We start from the raw sequence: 12,821 nt of genomic DNA, 5'->3' as shown, positions 1-12,821 counted from the left end.
GGTGAAGTAAACGATAAGACTAGAGCTAATGAAGGTAAAGAGGACAAGTTAGACAAGGCCGATGCAAAGGAGTTAAGTCTGAATGAGGAGTGCACAGCTGAGAGAGTTGAGGCTATGGAAATTATGGAAATGGACCAAAAAGGAAATGAAAAGGAGGGTTTCACATCCACTGAGGTCGCTGTGGTGTCTGATGAAATCCCAGACTGAGATTGCACAGCCGTAGAGGAGGAAAGTAAGTCTGTAACATAATTTAACACTGGCACAATATACTTATATAGAAATCTAACAATACTGTATTGTACTCTGTTTCTAATGACTTTTTAAATGTGTTTTATAGTTTTTACTTGTTAACTGATTGATGATGCATTTACTGTCATAGAAATGTAGTAATTTTGACAGTTAGGAAACCTAGAATATTCACAACCAACTCTATTTATCTACAAAAGTATTTCTGTAAACCAAGTTTTGCTACAAGCTTTTCTTAAAATCTAAATTAATATTTATGTACTACCTCTAGAAATATGCGGTGTGAGATAAGTAGAATAAAGGATTTCATTATTTGGAGTGACAGCATGGTGTGGTTAAAATCAAGCCATTTATATAAAAAATGTTAATAAAAAAAATTGAGTGCATTAAATAAATGCTGTGGAAAGTTTATGTGTCTTAAAATAAGTAGAAATGTATTCCGATCAGACTGGAAGATCAGACTGAAAATCACTTATTAGTTTTATATTCAAATTCTCAGATAGTTCTTCAGTCATTTAATCAATATCACAGAATAAAGTGGGAAAACTATTCAACTTCTCATGTGTAAAACTGTGGCAGATTTAATGATGTTACATGTTTTAAAACTCTAACCCCTTTCATAATAATTTGGGTGCTACTGTATGTAGTCAAAAATAGCATCTAATCCATATGTGTAAGGTTATTACTGATCATTTTAGTGACACTAAGTTGTGATTCAAGTGGTTGAACCTCTATGGGTTGTAGCTTAGAAAATAGATGTTCAATTTGTGTTGATGTTCTGATCGATTGAAGACACAGAAGATGCAGAAAACTTACAAAATTTATGTATAAAAAAACGAAATTTCAAGAGAATGTTCACATGAGACAGAGAGTTCATTTCCCCCCCGACACACACTGTAAAATGAATGGCACTGACCTTGACAGCACAACATGAGGATATTCCATACAAGTATGATTCTTAGGATCTAACAATCAAATAGTGGACAACAGCACACTCTAGTGGATTAAATCGGTTGGGTTTACTAAACTGAATGGATTAAACATTACTCTTGAGGCTGAGAAGTAAAAAGAAACACTGTTTAAATGAAATAATATGAGGGGATGTCAGCTGGTTTTGGTAGTGTTTAATGAAAATAAGATGTGTCACTAGCCAGCCGACTATTTGATTCTTATTTTATGTGATTTTTAAAATGTTTTTCTTTTATGGGTTTCAATGGCAACACAGAGGACAAACAAAATGTTTCCAGACATAATTAGTAGTTCCATTGTGCCATGCTGTTTTACAGCCCTTTGTGTTGTTAGAATTGAACTTACTATAAAACCTCAGCAAACTCCAGTAATGAATGTAAATGCTTTCAAGCTAATGTGTAAATTAATGGAGAAAAACAAAAGTTCCTGGAGATGTTTCAAAGTATTAACCTAAGTTCATGGAAACTAGGGTCAAGTTTGAATTTATAGTTTCACACAAAATAGTGGACAATGTTTTTCACTACTGAAATTCACTATGATTGTTTTGACTTCTCTGTCTTTTAATTAATCTTCAGTTGTCAATATCTCAAAGCGATCAGTTAATTAGCTCATTGATTTCATGACAGCAATAACAATAGTGAGGTTCTTCTACTGGTGGATGAAAACGATTGGTCCAGTGAGGAGTGTGATGATGCTACCTGGGAAACAGCTGTTTTGCATTAAAGGCACATTTTCTCATTTAGTTCCCACAGAGGAACTAAACCCACTCAAATCATCTGAAATCAATTTCAGTTCTGATGTAACATGATGCACCTTATGGAGTGTAACTTTACTCATAACCGAAGGAAAATAAACAAGACAGTACTGGTGTCTGTTTTTCTTGTGATCATGGACGGATTGTTACATACATATATTAGTGAGATTTAAAAGCTCTAAAGCTGAGAGTTTGACGACAGTTCAGACTTTTCCATTGTGCATGAATATGGACTTCAGGACCACTTAACCAAATTTTAACCTAAACTCTACCAACTTTTTCTTAGAGACGGGAATTCTTACTGGAGATATGCACAATAATCCTGTAAGAAATCCTGCACCTGCTTTGATGTCTGACCTTATTTATTGCAGTTTCACAGTTTCAGTTTTATCTAGTGAGGACAAAACAAGAGTGAGATTGAAAGGAGTCAAAAGGAGTAATAACTTACAGTTAATGTAAATAAAAAATGACATAAGAGATGAGGGGGAGAAAATGGCAAAGTGGTCCTGAAAATGTCCATGATCACAGGAAAAACACTTTTTGTTTTGCGTGTGGATTTTCTATTCTATGGATTTTGAGGATTTGTGTACATCTTGAACCACTGCCATGGCATAAACCGGTGATAAGTGACAACTGAAAACATTACAGCACCACCAGTGTCTCCATCTCAGCCATGGCGAGGTGATATCAAAGTTCATCGTGGGGTATTTTCAGAGCGTGGTCACAGAGGTCTGCAGAGCAAATAGAGACAGTTCATGTCAGCAGATATACACACACAACAGAAATGTGTCATGATGTGATGAACTTTAACAAATACAGGCGAGCTGAAAACGTACCTGTCCTCTTGCTGCAGAGCTTGTCTTTAACATTATCAGTCTCATGAGCGAAGAATTCGATGATTTCATCTTCATTCTGCTCAGCAATTGTTTCACACTGGAGAAAATAGTAAAAAATAAAGTGTTAGAAACTAAACAAAATAACACAAATGCTTTAATACTTTTATTACACCATTAAAACCCAATGATGCTTTTGATTTCTTGAATAGAAAACTGAACTCACTGCAAATTTTAAGGTGGCTGTAACTCTTGAATCCAGCGTGGCCTCTGACAGGTCCATGGCCTCACCGCTCCGAGACTTGATCCGAGTGTAGGACTTCCTGTTTGTTGAAGAGTCGGTTTGCTCGCCGTAGTCCTCCATCCTCTCACACACACTCTCCATCAGCTCCAGCAGGTTGCCCTCGGAGCGAGCCAGAGGAACCTGGCGGCATCACAGGATTTTTATGTTCCTTTTATTCTTACATTTTTTTTATTATATGTTTGTTAAAGAGATATCCATTGTGTTTTTAAATTGCTCATATTACTGGGATTCTTCTTTTTTCCCAACTGCACCTTTTTAAATGTCAAGTTATGACATCACAAATGGCTGTGCACAAGGATACATGTGTTATTTATTATTATTTGTTTAACTTAATATAAAAATCAATGTGTTTCTCATTTTCATACATGTTGTCATATAGTCTGGTCTTAATCACACAGAGTCCTTAAGTTTTGCAGCTAAGATAAACCAGTTATATTTACTTACATCTCTGGCATCTAATCTCAGTATGAAACATGATATTTGAAGCACTAAGATAAGATAAGATAAGATAAGATGAGTTAAGATAAGATAAGACTACACAATATCTACAAAACTTCAATAAGAATGGGACTTAGATATTTAAAGTACTTAACAGAGATATAGAGAATATTGCAGCAGGTAGAAAAACACATATTGCACAGCTACTTCGTTGTGTAACAGTGGTAAAGTGGTGCAGCCCACACACAGTGGGGTGGGTTAGTAGACAGACTGTTCACTACGTGGCTGTACTGTTACCTCTCTGATGGACTGGCTGCCGTCCGGGTTGATCCTGAAGGATCCGGTCTGGATCATCTTCTTTGGGTCAATCTGGGAGATGGCCCACTCCATCTCATCCACCAGAGCCCTGCAGGCTGAGAGGAGCACGCACGCACGCACACACACAAACTGAGGCTTGTTCTCTCCCTGTGAATATATGCAGTGGTCAGAGACACACACACACACACACACAACATACCTCCACATTTGATGTCCTGTCCCTGCCTGGCTGCCTGGCTCAGGCTCAGCAGGACACAAAACACGAGCAGCAGAGCCTCATCCCTCATTTTTTGCACCTAAACACAGACACAGTTCAAGGAAAAGGCAATTTTATTTGTATAGCCCGTTTTTACAGGTTTACAGTTTGTCTCAAAGGGCTTCACATGGCATCATAACAACATCCTCTGCCCTTAGACCCTCACAAAAACTCCATGGAAAACCCTTTTAACAGGGAAAAATCGGAGAAACCTCAGAGTTCTGCATCAAACAAGCTGAAGCCGGGGACACACCGAACCACCGACCACCACCGGAGAACACACACACATGCAGTGATTCGGTGTTGGTGTTAATCCAGCCGGTAACCGCGCTGCAGCCCTTTTCTGTCCGCGTCCGACCGCCGTAGCTCCGGACACAGAGCTGTTGCGTTACTAACTTACCTGTCTTTCTCCGCCGGTGTTTTTCCGTTAGTTAGACCACCACCAGCTTCACGGTTTTCCACGATGTTCCATCACATTCGGTGAAATGTGGTGACGTAGGCACCGGAGCTGGAGCTCGAGCTGGCGCCGGACCGGACCTCGAGACGACGGCGCCCCCGCGTGACCGGGAGGATTCTAAACGTCTCCGTGGAAACCATGGAACGCACCGGCTCAACCGTCACCACGGCAACCTGTCAGCTCAGCCAAGAGCTCTTTACTTGTACTATGAAGCAGGATTTAAAGTTATAACTTCAGGGTTAAAGGGGATAGATCAACATTTTTGGCAAATTCACCTAGTTGCCATAATCCCTGTAGTAGAAGTAGGTTTATTGCCTTTAAATAATCATGTATAATTATGTAACATTAGGACACATGAAGCAAATACTCAGACCTTTAATGTGCTTTTGAAATCACTCCGCCCAGCAACTGTGTCTTGAATGTAGTTCTGGCTGCATTTACCTCTGTAAAGTAATGTAATGTAATATTAAATGATTATTTCATAGCGTGGTGAATGTGCAGGTCACAGCTTGTCCACAAGGGTGTTTTGGAGTTGTTGGATTGTGTATTTGATGAGTTTGATGAGAGACAAGGATCCCTAGATTCCAACAGGATCCCAGAAGGGACAAAAAACATGTAAAAGTAGTTGTTGCTGCTCAGTCTACTCACTCTCTACAACTACTATAGCCTACTATTGGCTGGACACAAAAAGGATATGTTTCTTTTTAACTTTTCATAAAAAATATTTAATACATTTACATTTAGCCTACATTTATTTTTATTCAACAAGAAAAAAAACACTAATAAAAAATATAAAACAGACCAAAAGACAAGCAGATAAGAAAATCGCCCTTTAATAAGCTCTCATACTGTATCACACTGTACAACTTCATCAAATCAGAGAAAAAAAAAACATATTAAATCACTTTGACAATACAGTACAGTACCAGTTTCCCATCTGGCCAAGGGACCTATTCCCAAACTCAGATAATATTCTTCAGAAAACTTTAGGATGTGATAAATGATGCAGTCATCAATTAAAAATATGGAATAACTGAGGTCGTTGCCATGTTTTTATTGATTATTGCAGATAATAGTCAGAAGATCATATAATGTTTGCCTCCCAGAGTTCATCATTGTTTTTCTGCTCTGATCCCTTCAATGGTCCCCCCCAAAAAAACATTTTTAAAACCCCTATAGCTTATAATGTCAACTTTTATGCTCTCGTTTACACCTTGGACCGTTTTTTTCTCATGAAGTGCTGGTACATGTGGGGTTTTCTTTTTATTTTGGCATGATGCGTCATCATTTCAGTTGCAAAAGTCAAACAAAAACAAAGTTTGTGTCAAAAAGGTTTCAGGAATTCAGTAGTGCATTTCCCAGTGGAATGGATGTCGATTTTCCAGACAGAGTAGCCTATGATAGAAAATGAAGAATTCATAGACAAACCTATAGAGAGGCCGTCTATACTTTGTTCTGTATTTTTTTTTACTGGGGAAGAGTTTCTGACTTTATTATCTTTATTCTGACAGGGATAATAAATTATTACCTAGAGATTCCAGAGATAAATGAGGCACAGTGGTGAGCACAGGAGGCACCGTGGTCGTCTGCACAGTTATTAGAAGACACGTGGAATATTTGGGGAAATAGTCTACTTGCCAACAATGAGTAGCCTACCCGGAAATGTTGAGTACCCTAAAGTTTTATGTTAGAAATAGATAGTATGGGTCCCCAGTATTCAGAAACTTTCGGATGCTAACTTATTCAGGGTCTCTGCAGGTTTCACCAGCTCAAATTTAAGACTTTTTAAGACCTTTTTAAGACCATTATGGATGAAATTTAAGACCTATCATGACAAATAAAAAACGTACAAAAGAAATGCGGAGTCACAAAACTAGAAATTGATTGCAATATATAAGTTGCGTGTTAGGCTTGTTTGTAGTTGAAAAAAATACATTCAATAAAGCACAATGAAGTGTCGCAGGAGCATCTAAAGTAAACTATTTGGGGGCACAAAAAGAAATTGGGGAGTGAAATTAAAAATGTTTATGTAACACATTATTTATTTAATTCACTGGCAACCAGCAGGCAGATGGCTTGAATTGAGGCAGCCTTGAATAATGTTAAGGGTCACACGTGACCCCTTTTTACATTGGAGAACAGTAAAAACACCAACACTTCCCCTTTGGCCTGAAATGTGATGACTTCTAAATGTGACCCAGAATAGACAAACATGGAAATATTTCAACTTCTTTGATCAACAGACACGAGCCACAACCTGTTCTGTATTATGACCAGCACAATATTTGACACATGAAGTAAATACATTGGCTTTTGGTCAGCCCTATATATTATGGTATTAAATAATGCTTGAATAAATGTGAACTACCGTAAATTCCGGACTATTAAGCGCACCAGCTAAATTTTAAAAGTAAATAGATTTTGTACATATAGGCCGCACCTGAATATAAGCCGCAGGTTTTTCATGTTGTAACATGAGACACAGAAAGACAGTACACGGAAGATGTGTGGAACTATACAAGTCCGCTCGCTTTTCCGCTGTTTTGGTTACGCTCCTAGCCATGTGCATTTGTTGACAACGAAGCCGGCGAAAAATCAATAAATGGAGCGGTGGATAACGTTACATAACATACGCGTGTGTGTTTGTGTAGTACCGTCATGAACAAAAGATTATGGGTTACGGAGCGCGTTTGTGTTGCGGTGCAGCAGAGACGAGAGCTGGGACACCAGCGACCAGGTTTTCAGCCGTGAGACGCCAGGTGAAGACAGAGAGCCTCCGTTCTCACTCGTAACAAGTCATGTAGCGCAAAACCATCACAATTACTCCGGAGGCACCAACACGGCATCAACACAGCACCAACAGACAATAACATGACTGGTTAGAAAATAAAACACTGCACCAAAACGCAAAATTAGTGTCTTCTTCGGCGCATAATCCTTCCCCACATGTCTGTCTCACTAGCGCTTCCTGCTAGAGCGCCTCCCGGAGGCCGTTAGCCAGTAAAAATCTATAAATTAGCCGTATCGTTGTACAGGCCGCAGGGTTCAAAGCATGAGAAAAAAGTAGCGGCGTATAGTCCGGAAATTACGGTACATCTTTTTATTTAAAAATGCTCGCCCATGCTCGCCCATGGTGGGCAAAAGAAAATTTAAGACCTGTCTAAAATTATTTAAGACTTGAACACAATAATTCAACAAATTTAAGACATTTTAAGGCCTAAAATTTAGATTTTCAAATTTTAGACTTTTTTAGACTTTTTAAGACCCCGCGGATACCCTGTTATTGGGCAATTAGCATAAATTAGCATAATTGCCAGACCATTTTGGTCCATCAAAATCGGCCCACTGGCGGTTAAAATCTGGTCACTTCCGGTTTAGACAGCCATTTTGAATTTTGAAAATGTCAGAAATGGATTCAGCATCATCAATAACCCCTAAAACCACTCCAATATTGCCCAGATCAGCCAAGTCAATTTTGTTGAAATATTGCCCATATAGACAATTATGCTAATTTATGCTAATTGTGTCTGTTATGCTAATTACCCAATATATATAAGTTAGCATCCGGCAGTTTCTGAATACTGGGGACCCATACTATATATTTCTAACATAAAACTTTGGGGTACTCAACATTTCCGGGTTCACAATGGGGCCCTATGGGCTGGCAAGTAGACTAAAAAAGGAAAAGGTTTCTTTTATAAAACTCTGAGGTTTTTCATGATGGATCCCACTGTTTTTTGTTATTAACCTTTTATCATCATGTTGTCTTGTGTCTTCTCTGCACAGCTTTTTCTCCTTTTCTTTGCTGTAACACTGTTTTTGAAATGTGCCATGCTAAACGACTGAGGTGAGATCGATCTTTTATCAAAAAGATGAGATATCAGTCGCAGCTTTTTGTCCCGTTCTTTTCGTGAGTCCAGACATTTAACCATTATTTGCATATTAACATCATTTGGAAAACAGCAGGGACGTGTCCCGGAGGATTGTGGGAGCTACTCTGTGTATGTGGACGGCCCGCAGAGGAAGGCAGCAGGACACCCAAGCTCTTTAAAAACCTGGGGCCAGATTCACAAAACCTTCTTAAGAAAAAAAATCTTCTTAAAGGTTGACTATGTAGAAATACAAGAACAACAACAGAAAAAGAATTCCAGCAGTCGATTGCCAGACCGTTGCTAGGTAAAACGGGCCGTTGCTAGGGACTCCGCTCTGATCAGAGGACAGCAGAGGAGGAGGACTAAGCTACGGTGGCCTGGAGGTGCAAATCAACATTACAAAACATAAAACACTTTTACAAATTCTGAAACAAATTTACATTTCAGAAAACAAATTTACATTTCAGAAAACAAAATTACATTTCAGAAAACAAATTTACATTTCAGAAAACAAAATTACATCTCAGAAAACACATTTACAAGTTGCAAAACAAAATTACAATTCAGAAAACAAATTTACAAGATGCAAAACAAAGTTACATTTCAGAAAAAAAAATACAAGTTGTAAAACAAAATTACATTTCAGAAAAAAAATTACAAGTTGTAAAACAAAATTACATTTCAGAAAACAAATTTACAAATTGCAAAACAAATTTACATTTCAGAAAACAAAATGACAAATAACATAACACTTTTACAAAGACCAAAACACTTTTACAATATCTGAAACAAATTTACATTTCAGAAAACAAATTTACAAGACACCAAACACTTTTACAAACACCAAGACACATTTACAAGTGGCAAAACACTTTGACAAACTGCAGAAACAAATTTACAAAAAGGCCAACATCAACCGGAAAGGGAATGTACCAACCGGACCCGGAAGTGAACGAGGAGCGGTCATGACGAGTTCTCGTCGTCAATGGAGAAGCTAACGGAGACCTGAGATGAGCGAAAGAGTAATGTTTTGCCCCTATTGTGGCAAGCACATGAGCCGACTGTCACGTTTTTGTTTTTCGTGTGGGCGATCCCTTGAGTTTTTAAATTAAGTTCACTTCCGGGTCAACCCCGGGGTTGGTACATTCCCTTTCCGGTTGATGTTGGCCTTTTTGTAAATTTGTTTCTAAGAACTTTCTTCTTAAGACATTTCTTAAGATCTTTCTTAAGTAGTTTCTGTTGCTTTAGGACGCACGCAACTCAGAGACTGAAAGTGAAAATAGGTGAGTATTTATTGGTAACAGTCGCCAAATGGTGGCAAGCAGGCTGAGTTGGGCTGGTTGAGTGGAGAAGGGGAGGCGGTGGCAGAAGATAGTGAAGAGCAGAGGGAGGTGAGTTGACGAGGTGGCTGGCTTGGTGAAGTCTCACATGTGGCGAACGATGGACGGTAAAATCTGGCAGTGGGAGAAAGGAGCCTGGACTGACGAGAAGACATGAGCAGAGCAGCTGAGCAGCAGAGTCCTGGGAGCAGAGGAAACCACGCCTCTGATAGACAGACAAGACACACCCACACAGGGATGAAACATGACGGGAGGAGGCTGAGAAGAGCAATAACATACCAACCTGGACCATGACATGATTAACTACATAGATAACAAAGACCCTGATTCTAAAGGAACATGATGATCATCTTGTTGACATTACCAGGTTTTAAAAACTGCATGTTGGATTTGATGTTAAAGATGTTGCTCTGTTTTGTTTTCAATTTCTAGGCTGATGTGTTTTTATTTTCAGATGTTGGAAAATAATGCTGAAAGGTACAATACAGATTTGTGCTTATTAAATGTTTATCTCACATTTTTGATTTTTTTATTTGATCTATTGTAAATATCAGCAGAGAAAGGACAGGTTTTCAGATTTTCTTTGTGAACCTCTGGTGTCACAGACAGTTATTGAGCTCAGAGGAAACAGTACACTTTCATCTGCAGCAATCTTCAGCTCCTTCTCAGAATAAAAACAGAGTGCAGGGACAAAGGTGTGTTGTAGAGAACTTTTTCTCTACTACACACCTTTGTCCACCTATGTGAAAGGTGACAAGGGTAATTTTCTTATTAAAAAAAATAAAAATAAAAATCACATTAATGCTGAATGAAGTCAACTTTCACTTTCATTTCAGATGCCACAACCGATTTAGCTACTGTAAATCACAGTCATATTGTAGAACAACAGGAAACATCTGGAAAACACTGGCATAGGCTGAAGTACACCACACCACACACACACACACACACACACACACACACAATGTTGACATCTTGATTAATGTGACATTCTCTTGATTAATGTGCAAGATAAATGAAACAGAGATGTTCCCCTCATTCCAGGAATCGAGATAACCAGAGAGTAAACAGGATGGAAGTTGTTGAGCTCCTCAAACCATTTTCTTGAACCATTTCTGCTCTGTTGCACATCATCCTGCTGAAAGGAGCCACAGCCATCAGGGAATACTGTTCCCATGAAAGGATTGGTCTGTGGATACGCAGTCCCATGAGCAACAAACTGCGATGCACAATGTGTACTCTGACACATTTCAATCAGAACCAGCATTAACCTCTTCAGCATTTTGAGCAACAGTAGCTCGTCTGTTGGATCGGACCACACGGGTGAGCCTTCACTCCTCACGTGTATCAGTGAGCCAATTGACCGCCCATGAACATGTCACCAGTTCACCACATGGACCAGTTTTGATACTGACCACTGCAGAACGGGAACATCCCTCAGGAGCTGCAGTTTTTGAGACGCTCTGACCCAGTCGTGAAAGTTTAGTGATTATCTGCTTTTCTCTGTTTCTTTTCATCTAAATATTTTAAATCATTTATTTGGCCAAAAGTCACACAGACCCCTTTCCTGATGTTATCAGATGTTTCATATTTCACACAGGGGGTGTAGCCTTCACCTCCTGTTTCCACCTTATGGGAGTTCCCCTGTGGAGAGACTATAAGAGGGGTCTCAAATCTAAATCTATCCTTTCTGCTCTTTGTCTCGTCAAGGAGTGAACTTGGTTTTTAATGATAGTTAGTTTTTACATTCCTTGTGAGAAGTAGACTAGACGAAGCAGACGATTTGAATCAAAGTCCTTGGACGCCTCACGACTGATAAGGTAAGAAAGTGATTTAGTGGGTAGGATGTAACCTACTGACTCTAAGGCCGAATTCCGATTCTCCCCTTAGCCCTAGCCCTTGGCCCTAACCCTTCGTTTTGCGCGTTCACGTGAAGTGGTAGGGGTGTCCCGATTCTGGTTCAGACGAGGGTTAGGGGGAAGGGGTAGGGCTATCTCGCCCTCGAAACGGAGATTTTTCAGGGGCACACTACGGACCGAGGGCTATGGCAAGTTTCCCAGAATGCATCTTGCGGCAACCGGCAGCTGATTTATTTCTCACTGTAGCGCTGTTATTACGTCATTTTGTTAAGTTTTAATATTTTTTCATGCGAAAGTAGCTGTTTAGATCCCCAATGTGTGGTCGGTTTATCCACATGAGGCTGTTTAGACGTTTGCTCCGATGTTTTTCGGAGAAGTGAAGCTCCACGGTGGAGCCTCCACCTGTGGAGCAGATCAGCGGCTCGTCACGGAGACACCACCCCGTCCGGAGAGCTCGTCAGCCGGCCAACCTCCCGACCTCGTCGCGGTAGAAAAGACGACCGCTAATTAAAGCAGAACTATGCAGGATTTCGGCTGTAATTATTGTGGCTCAGAGTCACTGTGATGGTAGAGTGACCTGAATGGGGTCTAGGCCAATGCGCTCACCCCCCCCCCCCCACTGGCTGAAAACCGCACTTGCAAGATCAGTCCTCCGTCTCGGTGTCCCAAATCTCATCAATGGATAGAACTATCGCGAGAAACTGCCTTACGGCAGTACGAGATAAGAACGCAGATGACGTCATGCATGTCATGAATCGTGATTGGTTTGAGTTCGGAAAGTCGGAGGAAACCATGGAAACATGTTTGTACTGATGAAGTTCGGCTTGTGGCTAACACGGAGCTAATGCTAACAGACACACACACACACCATGGATCTTTTATAAGATAATGTAATACATCATGACACACACACACACGCCTTCGCGTTTTGGAACCTTATTCATGTGTGTGTGTATGTCTGTGTCTTTGTGTCTTTGTCTGTGTGTGGCCGTATTAGCGTTAGCTCCGTGTTAGCATTAGCTCCCTGTTAGCGTTAGCTCCGTGTTAGCGTTAGCTCCGTGTTAGCATTAGCTCCGTGTTAGCGTTAGCTCCGTATTAGCGTTAGCTCCGTGTTAGCGTTAGCTCCGTATTAGCGTTAGCTCCGTGTTAGCATTAGCTCCGTGCTTAGCAAACAC

At 40.0% G+C, this 12,821-nt stretch overlaps 1 protein-coding gene across 1 annotated transcript; it reads right to left on the bottom strand.

Annotated features, from left to right (window-relative positions):
• Window positions 1–1,134: 1,134 nt before the first annotated feature.
• On the bottom strand, window positions 1,135–4,616 carry cnpy2 (canopy FGF signaling regulator 2). The gene is made up of 6 exons (XM_083971516.1): window positions 4,519–4,616; window positions 4,062–4,158; window positions 3,842–3,957; window positions 3,029–3,226; window positions 2,806–2,902; window positions 1,135–2,700 (listed from the first exon to the last, which is right to left on the bottom strand). The coding sequence occupies exons 2-6, from the start codon at window positions 4,147–4,149 to the stop codon at window positions 2,657–2,659; spliced, it is 543 nt and encodes a 180-aa protein (XP_083827642.1). The 5' UTR covers window positions 4,150–4,158; window positions 4,519–4,616; the 3' UTR covers window positions 1,135–2,656.
• Window positions 4,617–12,821: the final 8,205 nt, after the last annotated feature.

This window comes from Trachurus trachurus (genome assembly GCF_905171665.1).
Source record: "Trachurus trachurus genome assembly, chromosome: 5".
NCBI classification, from domain to species: Eukaryota; Metazoa; Chordata; class Actinopteri; order Carangiformes; family Carangidae; genus Trachurus; species Trachurus trachurus.
This window is presented reverse-complemented; position numbering and strand designations above follow the sequence as displayed.

Excerpts from the sequence above, each read along its gene's own strand:
- cnpy2 (XM_083971516.1), bottom strand. The coding sequence starts at position 4,149 with ATGAGGGATGAGGCTCTGCTGCTCGTGTTTTGTGTCCTGCTGAGCCTG. Across the intron at positions 3,958-4,061 it reads ACAGGACATCAAATGTGGAG|CCTGCAGGGCTCTGGTGGAT; the intron begins GTATGTTGTGTG and ends TGCTCCTCTCAG. Across the intron at positions 3,227-3,841 it reads GCAGCCAGTCCATCAGAGAG|GTTCCTCTGGCTCGCTCCGA; the intron begins GTAACAGTACAG and ends TGATGCCGCCAG.